General features: G+C 36.4%; 2 protein-coding genes across 3 annotated transcripts; both read left to right on the forward strand.

The window, feature by feature from the left end:
* The first annotated feature begins 11 nt into the window (after positions 1-11).
* gpatch11 (G patch domain containing 11) lies at positions 12-2796 on the forward strand. Its single transcript, XM_006806920.3, has 8 exons — positions 12-155; positions 359-585; positions 666-707; positions 795-915; positions 1012-1102; positions 1266-1376; positions 2176-2257; positions 2359-2796. The coding sequence occupies exons 1-8, from the start codon at positions 106-108 to the stop codon at positions 2412-2414; spliced, it is 780 nt and encodes a 259-aa protein (XP_006806983.2). The 5' UTR covers positions 12-105; the 3' UTR covers positions 2415-2796.
* A 624-nt stretch (positions 2797-3420) lies between these two features.
* Positions 3421-16182, forward strand: LOC102789848 (interferon-induced, double-stranded RNA-activated protein kinase-like). Of its 2 annotated transcripts, XM_035914907.2 has the most exons (24): positions 3421-3633; positions 4187-4313; positions 4398-4552; positions 4638-4752; positions 4873-4946; positions 5066-5215; positions 5327-5459; positions 7610-7677; positions 7757-7847; positions 7970-8043; positions 8137-8286; positions 8416-8548; positions 10231-10298; positions 10386-10476; positions 12047-12078; positions 12164-12206; positions 12294-12376; positions 12496-12615; positions 13529-13657; positions 13936-14152; positions 14242-14385; positions 15055-15156; positions 15348-15410; positions 15689-16182. In XM_035914907.2, the coding sequence occupies exons 1-24, from the start codon at positions 3533-3535 to the stop codon at positions 15824-15826; spliced, it is 2601 nt and encodes an 866-aa protein (XP_035770800.2). In that variant the 5' UTR covers positions 3421-3532; the 3' UTR covers positions 15827-16182. The 2 variants fall into 2 exon arrangements, with proteins under 2 accessions (XP_035770800.2, XP_035770799.2); XM_035914906.2 differs by having other exon boundaries at positions 4187-4552.
* The last annotated feature ends 333 nt before the right edge of the window (positions 16183-16515 follow it).

A 16515-nucleotide genomic window follows, 5' to 3' on the forward strand; every position in this document is an offset into this window, starting at 1 on the left:
TTGCAAAGGAACAGAACACCACAGAAGAAAATACAAACGCACAAACCGAAGATTTTTATTTTTTAGCTGTTTTTCTCTGTTTTTTCTCTCTTTAGTTTGTACAGAATGTCAGATGAAGAAGAGGACTATATGTCTGATGCATTTCTTAGCAAACTGTAAGTGTTTTGGCTCTGGTGTTTACTGTAAAATGTTCATATTGACAACAATGTTCGGTCAGTGCTATGAAACTGTTGTTGAATCGAGTATATTCCGATATTGAGCTATCAAAACAAAGAAGCAGGGTGTCATTGCTCTCAGAATAGTTATCGGTATTTTTTTACACCCTTATAACGTTTTTCTTTGTCCCTCCGACTGTCAGTCAAGATGTGAAACCGGGTGTCAGCATGGTGAGGCGGGTAAAAGAAGCAATAAAGAGGGAGGAGAAGCAAAAAGAAACGAATATTAAGAACCGTCAGAAGAGCTACAAGGAGCAGGAGAGCGAAAGCCGAGAAGCGGCTTTACAGAGCTCCATCAGCAATGAAAACAAAGGGTTTGCACTTCTGCAGAAAATGGGCTACAAAGCTGGGCAAGGACTTGGGAAGCAGGGCAAGTTTGTTCTTCGCTAAATTGTGAATTTGCTTTGCATTTGTAGTGTGCACTGATGTTAATCTTTGTTACCCCTATAGGAGCAGGAAGAGTTGATCCAATTCCACTAAATATCAAAACGGGTAGGAAATGTTATTTTAAAATGAGTATTTAGTGATGTTGTGTGCAGCCTAGCTGAATGATTGCAGCACTTTTCTGTTTATAATCAGACAGAGGGGGTATTGGAATGGAAGAGATGAAGAAAAGAAAAGCTGAAGAGGAACTGGAGCATTATAGGCAGAAAGTACGAGCCAAACAACAGAATGAGACCAAATCTCTGGAAGATTTCAGGTGAAGCATGCAGCTGCCTCTAAACGTTGTCCCCTTCGATGATAACAGTGTCTTATAGTTTGTGTTTGTAACCTTTTCTTTTTTTTGCGTTTTCAGGTCAAGAGTAAGGACGGAAAGAGAGGAGCGAAAGATTGAAGGAGACCTCAAGAGGAGTCAGCGAGCTTGTGAACAGCTTGACAGTCAAAAGGTGGGAAGAATTATGAGTATAGCTCCTTATGGATTCCTCTGCACATCACAGTGCTAGTGTTAGTAGCAGGTCTCTCTCTAATCAGTCTCTTACCAGTGAAAGGAGGAAAATTATAGACCGCTGACACAAAGTATCTCCTAGCTGAGGTTTCTTCTCTTTTCAGGGGATAAGTGTTCCGAGAGAAGACTGGTACTGGCCTAAAGCAAACTCTGATGAAGAAGAGGACGATCTTAAAGAGGAGGATGAGGATGAAGAGGAGGTTACAGAACTCACTGTAAGTATTTTATTTTAGACAATCAAAATTAATGTATGTTATTCATCGGGGTTTTTTTTTTTGTTTTTTTTTTTACCAAAACAGCAATTGTGGTACTGTCTAAGGAAGTGCAGAGAAGTATGTGTAGGACATGTATTAGGACAGCAAGATGATGTTGAGGTGTACAGTGGGAGTGACAGATTTGTTCAAGATGGGGGTGGGATTACATTAGGGATTGGCTCTGATTGTTTGCAATGTGATGGGCAGATGATGTCAGACAAGAGTCTCTGTGGGCTACGATGTTTGCAGATGACATTGAAATTTGTAGTAGAGAGCAGGTAGAAAAGCTTGGAGAGATATTCACCTCTCCAGTCTCTCAAGAGAAATGAAAGACAGTGGATGCAAGACAGAATACATGTGTGTGAATGAGAGGGAAATGGGTGAAAATGCAAGGAGTAGCTTTAGTGAAGATGGATGAGTTTAAACCATCAAAATCACCAGACAGTGCACAACAGAGGTGAAGAAGAGAGCATAGAGTGCAGTGGATGGAGATCAGTGCTGAGGTGTGTTTTCTAACAGAAGGATAGCAGCAAGAGTAAATGAAAAGATGGTAGGAAGACCTGCTATGATGTGTTGAATTAATGAAAATAAATTTTTTTAATTAAATTTCATATCTAATACTCATATACTCAGGATTAGAAATGAGTACATCAGAGGGACAACTCAGGTTGAGCTGAAAAAACATAAATGCATCTTATAGGATTTAATGGCAAAATTTTTCCAATGAATATTAAATGTGATATGTGTTTCTCTGTTGCAGTCTTTTGATAAACTACAAATTTTGACATCCTATTTGAGAGGAGTCCATTTTTATTGCATATGGTGTGGGACCACCTATAATGGTAGGTGTGATATCTTTAGTGCTGTAGCTTTTAAGGTTCTTTTGTATTGCCATTGCTCATACTGTGTATGTGTATATAATGTATTGATTTCTATTTTACAGATGAAGAGGACTTGTGCGCTAACTGTCCTGGGGATACAGCAGCAGACCATGAATAAAATTAATGAAAACCAGTCTGCACAAGTTTCCTGTAAAGAGAAAAAAAAAGTATAAATGTTTGATCATAAAAATATTGTGTATATGTGAATGCACTTTGATATGTGAGTCAGGTTCATCAGACTACAAAAAGCCAAGGCAATAAAGTGATCAGAAATTAAGTTCTTTAATCATCCAGTTTTAATCTGCTGTCTTTCACTGAAAGACCATCAAGTTTGTATTTGTTGTATACATTTCTGTTTTTTGGGTTGGTTTTTTTTTTTTCCATTTATAGATTAGGATGTCTTTCAATATTTATATTTTATAAAGATGAATACAAATTGTGTTACATATTTCAAGATCAATTGTATTTATCTGTCTTCATTAAACGTTTTAAGAATGCTACCATTTTGACTTTTTGTATATTGTATGATTTGTTGTGAGTTTATATCAGCCATACTTCTTTTCATTACTATTACTTAAAAAAATTCTGATGCGTAAATTGGGCAATAATGATAATAATAATAATTTCCATGTCTGAAATACTTAAGCATTTTTGGTTTATATGTTATCGTCACTATGACATCGCCACATCTCTACGTTTGGCGCTTGACAAAAGAACTACAGTTCCCATGAAACTTAGCGATGGGAGCTGCTCTTAAACATCTTGGGACATGTAGTCATTCAATCCTAACATACGTAAGATTAAAAAAAACACAAACGGGTTAAAACGTTTGAAATTCCGAGCTTTAACATTAGTTAAACTACAAAAAACAATCTAAAACAACTACTGATAAAGCAAACAGCTATTCTCCCAAAACAGCATCATTGCTACTCAGTTTTCCTGTACTATAACTCACACTTTCTCTGTTGTTATACTTTATTTGGATATCTTCCACCCAACTCTGCAAGTTTCAGCGTACAGCTTCACACCATTTCTTTTTTATAGAGACTTTACTGAACAAAACGTGGTTGATATGTCGGACATTACTTGAAAGCACCATGTGACGTTTTCGGAGAAAACGAAACCTAAACTGACATGGAAAGGAAAAACGGAAACCATGTTTTATTTTGAGATTTGTACTTTGTTCTATATTTTTATGAATTTTGTGTAAATAATCCGACTCCCGACAAACTTAGGATGGAAAACTACATAGCTAAGTTAAACGAGTATGCACAGAAACAGCGACTGGCGCTCCAGTTTGTGGAGGTTGGAGCTGCTGGCCCTGACCACATTAAAACGTAAGTTGAACACAGATGGGATCTGCCACCTGGGATGTCGTACGAGAGTGTATTTTTGTAGGACAGACTCTTCAATGAAACCGTAGTAGGCTATTGTAACATAAATGTCAACTCTTTGAAACTTAGCTTCCACTGTATTTTCGCTTACTCGCTACCAAATGCACGTTTGTGCACAGTAAATGTATTTTGTACGTCGCTTTAGTCCATTCACTAAATTTCCACAGGTATGTTGATCCTGCAGTATTTTGCTAGTGTGTTGTTTCCACACATAAACTTTGTCACTCTGCATGCAATTGTAATGTTTTGTTACAATTGTTTGTTTATCTCCTACCGTACAAATAAAACATCCCAACCATATGTTAAAAACGGACAAAATATTTTTGAGCAGCAAGTTCTGTGGTCCTGAGTATTTTTTTGCCACGTGTATATAAAGATACAGTAACAGTGTTCCAATTTTTAAAGCTTAAATTGGCCTCAAGTTGTAGAATGGCATATTCGATATTTTGTGTGGGGAAAGTACACTAGAAGTTTACTGTATTTGTCTGTTCAACAGATTTACTATCAGAGCTGTTCTGAATGGTAAAGCCTATCCTGACGCTGTTGGAAAGAGCAAGAAGGAAGCCAAGCAGAACGCTGCTAAAAATGCATTGGCAGGCTTTTTGGAGGAATCAGCTGATACTGTAAGATCATTGCACCATTGTATTCACTCACTGTATGTGTGGACATTTGTTTTAATCTGCTATGTGTTTGTTGGTTACAAACAGACAGAAAATGCTGCAGAAGTTTCTAATACATCAGTTCATCAGAGAAGTGGCAGTAACATCAACTACATCGGCTGGCTTAATGAGTATGGTCAAAGGAACAGGGTGATTGTAAAGCCCGTGGAGGCTACCAGACCTGGACCAAATAATGAAAATCAGTAAGTCTACATGATGCATCTAGTTTTGATTGTAGATGTGAATAATCTATTTGAAATATATTTAATATTTTTCTTTTAATGTTAGATGGTGTAACTTTTTTGTTGGTGACAAGGAGTACCCGGCAGCTTCCGGGAAAACAAGAAGGGAAGCTAAGGAGGAAGCAGCCAAGCTTGTATATCATATATGTGGCACTTTAGAGGTAACTAATGGAACATACTGTTTTATACTGACTGACTTGACGTCAAAGAAAACTGGAGAAATGGTTTAAATATTTTCATGCATGTTCTAGTAACATGTTCACTTGTACTTTATATTCCAGACTGGAAATGAGAAAGACATTTTCACATCAAGTCAGCAAAAAGAGGAAACAAAACAAAATGTTGCAGATGTCTGGTGAGTTGAAACAGTGTTTCTTTTTGATGCTTTATCCCTGTGAAGCCTTTTTGTAAACTATGTATTGTTTAAAGTGGTTGAGGTTTCAGTTTTTATGTATTTTTTCTTTGATATTGTAGCCTTCAGATAAAGAGTTTGGCTGTGAAACCTGAAGATAAAAGGTTTACAGAGGTAAATTTCATAGGTCTTGTCAACCACTACTGTCAGAAAACATCCCGCTCCCACACGTTTATTGAAGAGGATATATGTGGACCGCCTCATAATCGACAGTGAGTGTGACCGTCCCCTTACCAGCCATTATAGACAATTTCTGCTGAATGCTGGCTGATGTTTAACAGTTGGTAAATGATGTAAACCAGTTTTTCACTGTTTCACAACAGATTTTCCTACAAATTAGTCATAGACTGCAAGGAATACCCTGTTGGTGAGGGTAACAGCATCAAGGAAGCCAAACAAAATGCAGCTCGCTTAGCCTGGTCTGCTCTTCAGGAACAGTCAGACTGGGACAGCAAGGTATTTAACATTTTCTGTTAAGTTAAGAGTACTTTATTGTCTGCCGTAGGGGGAAATCATCCTGGATCGGCCAGCTCCTGCATCGTAAAAAAAAACCCCCACACACATAGTAATAAAAATCAAAGCATAAACCCTAGTTGGGCACACTTTTATAAATACAGACCTTAGAATGCATAAATAATTGAATAAATAGTTGAAGTAGTAGTAGAGTTGTCCTTCAGTCATGAGCTGTTCATTTACCAGTTTAACTGACAAAGGGACAATTGAATATTTGTAGCAGTTATACTGACACAAAGGGAAGTTGTACCTCCTAATAAAATATTGTGGCCTATCGAACAGTAAAAAAATATCTTGGGGAATGTTTATGTTCCTATAATTTTTCCTGCTTTCCTGATTGTTAGATTTCCAAACCTGCTGTCATAGCCTAAGATAGACTCTGCAGTAGCCCTAAAAGCTGATATAATACCAGTGGGCATAGAGTTGATCAGGTTGTTGATTGTGGACTGTGGAATGTTGGTCCACTCCTCTTCAATACTTGTGCAAAGTTGCTGAATATTGGCAGGAACTGGAACACGCTGTCATATACGCCGTGCAGAGCGTCCCAAAGATGCTCAATGGGTGACATATCTGGTGAGTATGCTGGTCATGCAAGAACTGGGATGTTTTCAGCTTCCAAGGAATTGTGTACAGATCTTTGCAATATGGGGCCGTGCATTATCATGCTGTAACATGAGGTTGTGGTCATGGATAAATGGCACAACAATGGTCCTCAGGAGCTCAACACAGTATCTCTGTGCATGCAAAATGCCAATAATAAAATGCACTCGTATTCATTGTCCATAACCCCACCGCCACCACGGGCCACTCAATCCACAAAGTTGACGTCAGCAAACTGCTCATCCACACAACGCAACACAAGCTGTCTGTCATCTGCCCGGAACAGTAAAAACATCTGTCAACAGAACGCCTCTCCAACGTGCCAGACGCCATCGAATGTGAGCATTTGCCCACTCAAGTTGGTCACAGTGACGAACTGCAGTCAGGTCCAGACCCCGATGAGGACGACGAGCATACAGATGAGCTTCCCTGAGATGGTTTCTTACAGTTTTTGCAGAAATTCTTTGGTTTTAAACCAATTGTTGCTGCAGCTGTCCGGGTGGCTGGTCTCCACCTGGTCGACCATCCTGGAGGGGAACATGCTGGATGTGGAGGTTCTGGGCTGGTGTGGTTATATGTGGTCTGCGATTGTGAGGCCGGTTGGATGTACTGCCAAATTCTCTGAAACACCTTTGAAGATGTCTTATGGCAGAGAAATGAGCATTCATTTCACAGGCAGCAGTTCTGGTAGACATGCCTTCAAAAGCTGCGACATCTGTAGCATTGTGCTGTGTGATCAAACTGCATATTTCAGAGTGGCCTTTTATTGTGGGCAGTCTAAGGTACACCTGTGCAATATTCATGCTGTCTAATCAGCACCTTGACATGCCACACCTGTGAGGTGAGATGGATTATCTCGGCAAAGGAGAAGTTCTCACTAACACAGATTTCGAAGGATTTGTGAACAATATTTGATAGTAATGGGTCCTTTGTGTATGTAGAAAATGTTTCAGATCTTTAAGTTCAGCTCATGAAAAATGGGAGGAAAAACAAAAGTGTTGCGTTTATATTTTTGTTCAGTGTATTTTGGCCATTTAGTAGATTGTTGATGTTGGTATTTCCACTATTCACACTATGGTACCACCCAGGCTGACACTGTTCCCAAAGAATAGTGGGACCCTAGCCTGGTATTTTAGGTGCTGCATACACTATTTACATAATTTTATTGCACACTTGAGTTTGAGTTCCCCTAGAAACAAAATTCAGGTGTCCATCTCTGTGTATGTTCACCTAATTCTTTTTGCGTGTAATGGTTGAGTAAGCTCTTGGCCTCATCGTAACTTTTTATTATGGAGCACTCTGTCCTATTTGCATATTAAAGTGTTTTCCTCAGATAATTCTTGTACTATTCTGCCTATTTTGGAGATTTTTCATCAGTCAGATTTTGATGGCCTTACTCGAATAACTAAATCAGAATTTCTTCTGTATGATCATGCAGACTATAATGAGAAGGGTTGTGTTTAACAGCGCCACAACCTCCTTTGTGTTTTCAGATAACTATCAAGTCAGCTGTGTCAGATGATAGAGCACCGTCCAAGCTGTCCACACCACCAAGCACACTGTAAGGCTAAGCAGTACTGTAGATGGTAACATGTAATGTTGAAAATACCTATTAATTAGGCATTTTATTTGTCTCAAAGGGACTCTGGTTATCCAAAATCAAGTAGCAGTACAACAACTACAAATGACTCAGTTGTTTTCTCCCAGTCATCTAATGCTTCCAAGGAGCAGGTTGGTTATATCCCATTCTTTCATCCACTCCTGCCACGGTTCACCAGTTTGAGGCTGTTGCAGAAGTTTTTTTAATTACCGGATTAAGTAAAATCAGTTTAAATGTCCGTTCTTGTTCTAAGATCATCGATCTAAAAGACGGTGGTTCCTCAAGTCACAAAGGAGTAGAAATAAATCAGAATCATGACGACAACTGGTGAGGACAAACAGTTGCAACAAATAGTTTCAGTTTCAATGTTTGGATTCTCTTTTGTTGGTAAAGTTCTGAATATGTGGCTTGTCTTTATAGTTCTAAGACAAAGAGCTTGATGGTAAAGAAAGAAGCTGAAATCTTTACAGAAGAGAATTTCATAGGACTCATCAATCTCTACTGTCAGAAAACAAAGCATTGCCATGATTACGTCCTAGTGAGCAAATGCGGTCCACCACATAATCCTCAGTGAGTATGACTTAACCTTTTTAACTAAATACACCTTATATAGACTAAATCTATATGTGTGTATATAAAGCTATTTGTATGGCACAAAACTCTTAAACCTGTTGCTGCTGATATTGTCTCCCTACACAGATTCTTCTACAAAGTAGTCATTAACAACAAGGAATATCCTGTGGGTGAGGGTAAGACTATCAAAGAGGCCAAACAAAATGCTGCTCGGCAGGCGTGGTCTGCTCTTCAGGAACAATCAAATTGGGATAGCAAGGTACTTAATGATCTTTACTTAATGATTTTTGTTTTTATCCACAACCTTGAAATCTTCCATATTCCTCATCCAACACACTCTAGCTTTTTAATTCCTTACTATAAAGTCGTTGCACTCCTAAACTTTTCTCAGCATCATTCAACAGAGATGCTTGTGAGAAAGCAAATGTCGCACATTTCATTCATCTACCTGCTCCCTACTTGCTGTGTACACATGATGTGTGATGTCGGATTGCATTCGCTTCTAATTAGTGGGCATCATTCTTACTGCTTCAAACCCACTTTATGCGGGAAGCTTGCCTAAACCAAACTGTATTTCCAATAGTGCAAACTAGTCTGAGGCGGGTTATTTCCTGCTAGTTGTAAGGTCATAAAAGAGAGGACAGCCAAGTATTTTGTATTGTCCTTTCTCTCTAAGATGCCTGAACTTCATGTGTTAAAACAGCTTGAAAAGTGTAAGCTCAGTGTTACAGACAGGGAAGCACAATTTAGGTAAAGGAACAATACTTCACAATCATAATCATATATTTTATAAGTGTCCAAATATTGCTGTATCTCAAAGACTGGATGATGCAGAAATATGTTCCTAACAAAATCATCAGATATTATTGTACTTAGTGAACTTTTTCTTTTTTTTTTTTTAAAAAAAGCATGTGTTTCTAAAGCATACGACCAGATTTGCTAAATGGAGGAAACTAGTGGGTGAGAACAAACCCCAAATAGACCTCATAGATGTGGTTAGTTTTACGGGTGATTTACAAAAGTTTATGGTTGTTTTGTAAACACAGGTACAGTAAGTTAATTTCAATATCCAGCCCAAAAAAATAAGGCATATTTCTTTTCTTTTTTTTTAGCGTTATTGGTGCAATTATCAGTAAATGGCATTTGAAAACATTAGTAAATAAGTGTATGTGCTTGATTTAAATATTTTCTTCTCTATGTTTTGCGCTTTGAGAACAGACCTCACAGATTTACATATGCAACCAGATCAGTCGCAAAAAAGCAGACATGCTAAGAGGTTAAATGTAAAAAATATCAAAAAAAACACCTGATGTCGGTTCCAGGATGCTAACATGCGTTTGAAGCCACTGCTGTACCTTACAGAAACCATACAGAAAGTGATTATTGCTAAATATTTTATGTTGTATATTAACCTCCTAAGACCTGGCATCCACATATGTGGACATCACATTTTGGGTTGTCTAGACCAAAATACTAAATTTTGCTCTACAAGGGCCTGATTTCCACTTACGAGGACATTATACTGCCACTGTTCTATCGAAATTTAAAGCAAATGTCATCATATGTGGCTCTAAAAATCAGAAAAAAAATCATGTAATTCTTTGTTTTTGCATTCATCAGGTCCCAATCAGCCCAAATAGCAAGGAGAAATTAAAAATGCATGCCATGAAAGAGTTCAGGTCTTAGGAGGTTTAAATTATAGCTAAAACTAATGTTTTCAAAAACATTTAGAATTTTTCTGACAGTCTCATTTTAAACATACATGTATGTGGTTAACCAATGGTTAATTTTGCAGCAGCCAGATGGACAAATAGTAAGGGTGTGTCGTGCATGTTAATAAATATCCCCTGCACTTACCAACAATCATATTATTTTACACTAAAATGTCCTACTACCAAACAGTGCCTTAGTGTACAGCTGAACACTTTTTGTTTCTTTCAGCTGGTTTCTTGCTCAGCTGTGTCAGATGATGTTACACCAGTCCAGCTGTCCAGCCCAGCGGGCACTCTGTAAGGCAATGGAATGAGCAAGCACACCTAATAATTAAGTTTAATGTGGAGAAAACTGCATGAATGTATCTTGCTGTATTTTCAAAGGATCCCACATGATGCAAAATCAGAAAGAATACCAACGACTTCAAGTGACCCAGTTGTTTCCCCAAAGGTTCAGAGACCTTCCAAGGAACAGGTTTGTTATCTCCTGTGTCTTCTATATCTTTTGTTGTCATGTCCTTTGATACTAACACGGTTATATTAGGATGCTTTTAATTATTTAGCTCCAATTCTACACTCCCAATTAGTAGTTTTCATAATTGCAGTAACAACTTTTCAATAATAATGGGTGATGTATCTATAGTAATATCAAGGTATGAAAATAGATGTGATCAAGCAAACACTACATATTGGTGATCAGGATCTATTAAATGTGACAAATGCATTTGACAGTCTTCATAAATTAAATAAATGACATAAATGAAAACAGATCAGTCTCAATGAAGGTTATTATAGTCAGCTTAAACTAAACTAAAATTAGATGTGAAAAAAATGAAATGAAAATTAAAACTAGACTTTTTTTTAAAGTGAAGTGAAATGATTTTGCACAGTTAGGGGGAAAAAAGCTAAACTAAAATACAAATATAGAGGAAATATCTTTAGTTTTAGTATTTAGTTTGTTTATTTCAACCTGCCTGATGGGTCACTGGTGTACATGTTTATTGAGACCCTATATGTCTACAACACTGTGAGTCAACTGCTTTCTTTTTTTCTTGCAATACCTGCACTGATTTTCCTAAATCTTGCCTCTGACATATCCCCTTGATGCAATAATAATTTAAAAAAAGAGTAAAACAAGAACATTCACTTTGGAAACCAACTGAAACGAAAGTGAATTAAAAACAAAGTCAGAATAAAATAAAAATTAAAAAATAACAAGAAAAAAAACCCTCACTAATAACTCCGGTCTCAATGAATGCATCCTAGATTTTGTTATTGTCAATTTCATTCATCACTTTCTTTTTTGCTGTTCCTGTTTTTTTTTTTGTTTTTTTGTTTGTTTTTTTAACATAAAACTCACAGTTGTATAAATAGGTAAAATTAGAACAAGAAGTTCAAGAAAAAATACCAATGATAGGATTTACCTGGGAAAGGTAAACCCATGTTGTTTAAACCTCTGAATCCTACAGTCTGATATTCTTTTCTAATTAAAATATAAATGTGGTAAAATCTGTATCACTGCAATACTGGCCAATGATTTTGCACACTGCAGATTTTCCTCACATCAAGCAGGTGGATAATTATGCAAATTTCCTATGAGTAATTTGTACTAAAGGGGATAATATTAGCTAGAAACGGGCTTAACTTTTTCCAAGCATTTGAAAAATGACTGAAAATATTATTTTTTCTTGTGATGTTGTTCAAGTATATAATTTTTATCTGTAGGAACTAATCCAACAAGGCTCAACTATGTACTTGTACAAATGAAGGAAAAGTTTCCTTGGGATGATGTATGTGGAAAACATACATAAATATATACATTCTATACAGACAAGAAGTTAGCTAAGGCTCTGGGCAGAAATTGAGTGTGTATTTGTAAAATAGCACCTTACAAACTTTCAGTACCTGATGATTGACATCAGTGTTTCAAACTACTATTAATAATACTATGTAATAACTAAGTTTGTCTTGTTTGTAACAAATGTTTTGTATCTAAATGTCATCTAATTTAGCCTTATTTCCCCCTTTATTTCTCCTATTTTAAGGATCAAAATCCTGATTTAAAACCAAAAATAAGGTAAGTCATACTTTGAAACCTGTTGTAAACATTGTTGTGTAATATTTCATCTGACATTATTGCTAATGATGATTTTCCTGGTTAGAATTGCAGCAAATTTCGGTAATGTTTCCAGACACAAAAAAAAGGTATGAAGGACTCACAGAAATTCTGAGTGATTTCAGTTTTTTGTTTAATACTGGTATTTCAATATGCTGACTTTGCTTTTTTTTAAGGATTTGCACAGCTCTGATCTCAAAGAAAAGAGTAAAGAAAGAGGTTCCACCGAGAAAACATCAAGTCAAGTAGTACAATTAAGGTATAAAAAAACACTACAATGTACTGCTATCATCTTTTTACTACAGTTTATAGTTAAAGGAGAATTTTGTCTTTGTTAGCATTTGTCATTAATAGTAACACCTATGTTAATCTCTACAGGTTTACACTGGAATTCGACTCTATAGAGCGCCTTGGTAAAGGAGCCTTTGGTCGTGTTTATAAGGCAAAACATAAACTGCTGAATAAATATTATGCTATTAAAATTGTTCGCTGCAAAGAGTAAGTAAATATTTAATATAAATATTTAATTTTGTTTAAGTTTATGAAAAAAGTGAATTCCCACTAGCTCTGTACAGGAGATTTGAGAGAGATCTCTTCAGTCTTTCCAAAGCCTCCAATATCTTATGCCTAACAATCTTAGCACACTAGTAGTATACAAGAGTTTTCAGTAAGGCGGGTGGCAAATTTACTGTCATCTGTTTGGGGATATTTTGCATCTTTTGTTTTTCGGTGTACAAATACATTTAGGTTTTTGATGTTTTGTTTTTACTTAACATCCATCTACAGCCTTCACTTTAGCATCAGTAAATGAATTAAGGTGCCAAATTTCTCATCACATTACTGTTTTACACGACTTTGTGCTACTGTCCGCTAATGCTAATGTACCTTTTTTTTTTAGCATTTGGAAACATTTTTGATAGAAATAGTGGCGAGAGGGAATAATACAACGAGAGAGTAACGCAGCAAATGATTCGAGCAGGAATTTGGTTGTTTAAGGCATTTATCTCCATGTGGTATGCAATCTATCCATTCTAGTATCAGGTCACCCATCAGTATCTAATGTCTTCTTACTTCATAAAGTAATAAATAAACCAATGTTTCTTATACAAAACTGACACAGAATTTTTTTTGGTTAGTTGAAAGTGTACATTCCTCAGTTGCAGCTAGCTTGCTACTTAAGGTTAGTTCTGTGCGTTACATGTGCATTTGATGGCTACATCATAGCACAATGACAGCCTGAAGCTATATGAAACTTAGAATTCTTCTGAAAGTGAGGGAGTTGTTATAAGTCTTCACAGAGATACTCTTACAGTATTGTCTCCTGATGTATCGAGTCCCTCAGCTGGAAAGTTACAGATTTTTAAAAAGAGATTTAAAGTTTATTGATATTTCTTGTACTCCTTATAATCAGAAAGTCTCTAAGGGAGGTGGTGGCATTATCAGACCTCCATCACACCAACATTGTTCGATACTACACCTGTTGGATTCAGGATTTAGAATACCAAATGGACAGTACAGGTGACACCTACAGTACTTCGCAGTAAGTCACATTACTTCATTATTAATATTATTATGTCTTAACATTGCATCACATGTGGTGTAAATGACAGAGAAAGCATTCACTTCACACTTTAGTTTCTTGTCTGTTACCTTGATGTACATTTTTGAAGACTGGACACATTAAAGTTTATTATTGCAACACACATTGCGCCACAGTTTTCTGTCTTCTTGCTTTTTACAGTAGTTTACAGAGTGTTGCCTCACCATTGAGGATAAAGTAAAGGTTCATAATTCCTTCATTTTTTTTTTCTTTTCAAGGTCTGCTAGTGATTCATCTGAAAAGTGCCTCTATATTCAGATGGAGCTGTGTGATACTAAAACACTTAGAGTGTGGATAGACGAGAAGAATACTCAGAATGTGAAGAAATCTCTGCGAGACTCAAGGAGAAAGGAAGAGAGCCTAATCATTGCTCAGCAAATAGCCAGTGGAGTCGAGTACATTCACTCAAAGATGCTCATCCACAGAGACCTGAAGGTGAGACAAAGAGGAGAAGACGGTTGTTTGTTGCTGCACATCTCATAAAGAGGTAGACGTTTATTTGTGCCTTTTCTTCAAATGTATAGCCTGCCAACATCATGTTTGGACGGGATGGAGAAGTGAAGATTGGAGACTTTGGCCTGGTCACTGCTGAGATTGACAATGATGCTGAGAATCTACTGGAAAGAAGTGCTTACAAAGGAACACCATCTTATATGGCTCCCGAGCAGGTTGAATAATCTAAATTGAAAGACATTAAAGACACTCCGATGGGTTGTCAACACCATAAGACAATGCACCTTCTTTCTTGTACTACTAAAAACCTATTTTACTACTTTGCAAGTAAATAGGAAAACCATTTAAATCAACTGCCTTAAAACCAAAGGAGCATTGGGTTGACTATTAAACTAGTTTCTAATGCCCAATGTCCTTAAGGGTTAGTCCACCCATATTGAAAAGAGATAGTAAAAATCTTTTTTTGTCTTCTATTATTTACTCACAAAATTGGCCCTTTTTGCATATTTCCTGTCCATTTTTTCCTTTATTTATCCACAGTTTGTATAAGTATATTGCATATATTGAAACTTTCTTAGACGTGCAATACAAATTTCACAGAAACTTAAGTTGTGAGTTACATTTTTCTGTTTCTTAGGCTTCTCTGAAAAGTGTTTCATTACACAGCACGCTCCTACCTGGCTTTCAGACTTACTTCCTTTATTGTCTGTTATGGGATTAATGCAGCTTGCACACACACTTTTTGGCAGTCAGGAAGAAAGAGAAAAAGTGCGAGTCATGTTTTTAGTATAGCCGTTGATAAGAGAAGACACGAGATGTAACTAGTGCAGGTTTCACAGCACTTACTGTTGTGTTGTTTTTTGTTTTTCTCTTTTTAATGACAGAAAAGCAAGAGCCATTACGACCGAAAAGTAGACATATTTGCTTTGGGGTTGATATATTTTGAACTTCTTTGGAATCTCTCTGTTGGCCCTGAAAGAAAAGCGGTGAGTTTTTCCAAAGCTTATGCAAAATGTTGCTGCAAACTTGCTCTGTTAATAATGGTTTTCAGTTTGTGTCATAGGAAGCAGAATGTTGATATAAATCAAATTTTTTGTGTATTATGTTTTTATTTAATATTGTTTAATAAATGAACAGATCATCATTTTCATCCCTTCTCTCATTATATAAATGCCAGGTTTGGGACAATGCCCGAAGCCAGAAACTTCCTCAAGGGTTTTTGAATAATTTTCCACAAGAGGTACATCAACATTATTTTAAGTTTACTACATAAAACTTGCGTCTTCTTTTTTAAAAATATACACACATTTCCAGCAATCATCTATTTCCATCAAAGGATGAAGAGCCACAACTGTTGATCGTTAATAGCAAAAATGACCAAGAACCTGAAAGTTTTCTTTGTTTAATTTCCCAAGTAAAGTATAAATGTGGCAAATAATATATACTGGACTTTCACAATAAATGACAGCATTGATTGATATTGATTTCACACTGTTTTCTTCTTATGTCTAAATGCAGCATCAAATCATAAAGGCAATGCTGTGTGCGAAGCCAGAAAACCGTCCTGAAGCAAGTAAACTAAAGGAGGAGCTGAAAGAGTACTCTGATGCACTTTTAATGCAAAAACAAATGCTTCGAAATAGTAACACAGTTTGACAGTTATAAGGACTTTAATGAAAAGTCTTAAAAAGAACACTCAGATTAGTCATTTCATGCATGACTGTATTCAATGCACATCATGTCATGCAGTGCATGTGTGGATGTTTTGAATGCTTTCTTTTCATGGTCTGATGCATCATCAGATATAGTTGTATTTATGGAGTGCTTGGTTTAAAGAAAGGCTGATGAAGTAATTCATGTTATAATATGTGAATGAAATACAAATTAAATTTGTGTCATTATTCACTTGTTGTCTACACTTATATAAATTATTTGTTTTATCCTCTAATATTTTGTAATAAAAGTGATGTCATACTTTCTTTGTATAGTTTTGTAATAATAATAATAATAATAATAATAACAATAATAATTAAAAACGGAAAAAAAAGAACTCCAGATGAATGACTGCAATGTGAAATAGTAGGTGCAATAAAAAACGTTACAAGGTGACTTGGGTTCATCCTTTCAGTGCCTTTCCTGTGTGGAGGGAGTAGCATGCTGGTTATGGTAGTTTCCATGCAGGCCACTTTCTATTACAGTAAGTGGTATAGGGTGTCATGTGAGTAATTTCATCAATTGAAATAATAAATGTACTGTTAAGTGAATAAATCCTTCTCTCAGATTTTTACTGTGAAGTCACTGCGTAAGATAGATTTGCCATGGAGTACTGCAAAACTGAATTTTGA

Source organism: Neolamprologus brichardi, chromosome 13 (genome assembly GCF_056152115.1).
Source record: "Neolamprologus brichardi isolate AB-2024 chromosome 13, ASM5615211v1, whole genome shotgun sequence".
Classification (NCBI taxonomy): domain Eukaryota; kingdom Metazoa; phylum Chordata; class Actinopteri; order Cichliformes; family Cichlidae; genus Neolamprologus; species Neolamprologus brichardi.

What these genes read in the sequence shown, in the direction of transcription:
- LOC102789848 (XM_035914906.2), top strand. Translation starts at nt 3,533, where the DNA reads ATGGAAAACTACATAGCTAAGTTAAACGAGTATGCACAGAAACAGCGA. An exon ending in GGACCAAATAATGAAAATCA is followed by an intron (nt 4,553 to 4,637) that starts GTAAGTCTACAT and finishes TTTTAATGTTAG; the next exon opens with ATGGTGTAACTTTTTTGTTG. An exon ending in AAAATTGTTCGCTGCAAAGA is followed by an intron (nt 12,616 to 13,528) that starts GTAAGTAAATAT and finishes CCTTATAATCAG; the next exon opens with AAAGTCTCTAAGGGAGGTGG.
- gpatch11 (XM_006806920.3), top strand. Translation starts at nt 106, where the DNA reads ATGTCAGATGAAGAAGAGGACTATATGTCTGATGCATTTCTTAGCAAA. An exon ending in TCCACTAAATATCAAAACGG is followed by an intron (nt 708 to 794) that starts GTAGGAAATGTT and finishes GTTTATAATCAG; the next exon opens with ACAGAGGGGGTATTGGAATG. An exon ending in AACAGCTTGACAGTCAAAAG is followed by an intron (nt 1,103 to 1,265) that starts GTGGGAAGAATT and finishes TTCTCTTTTCAG; the next exon opens with GGGATAAGTGTTCCGAGAGA.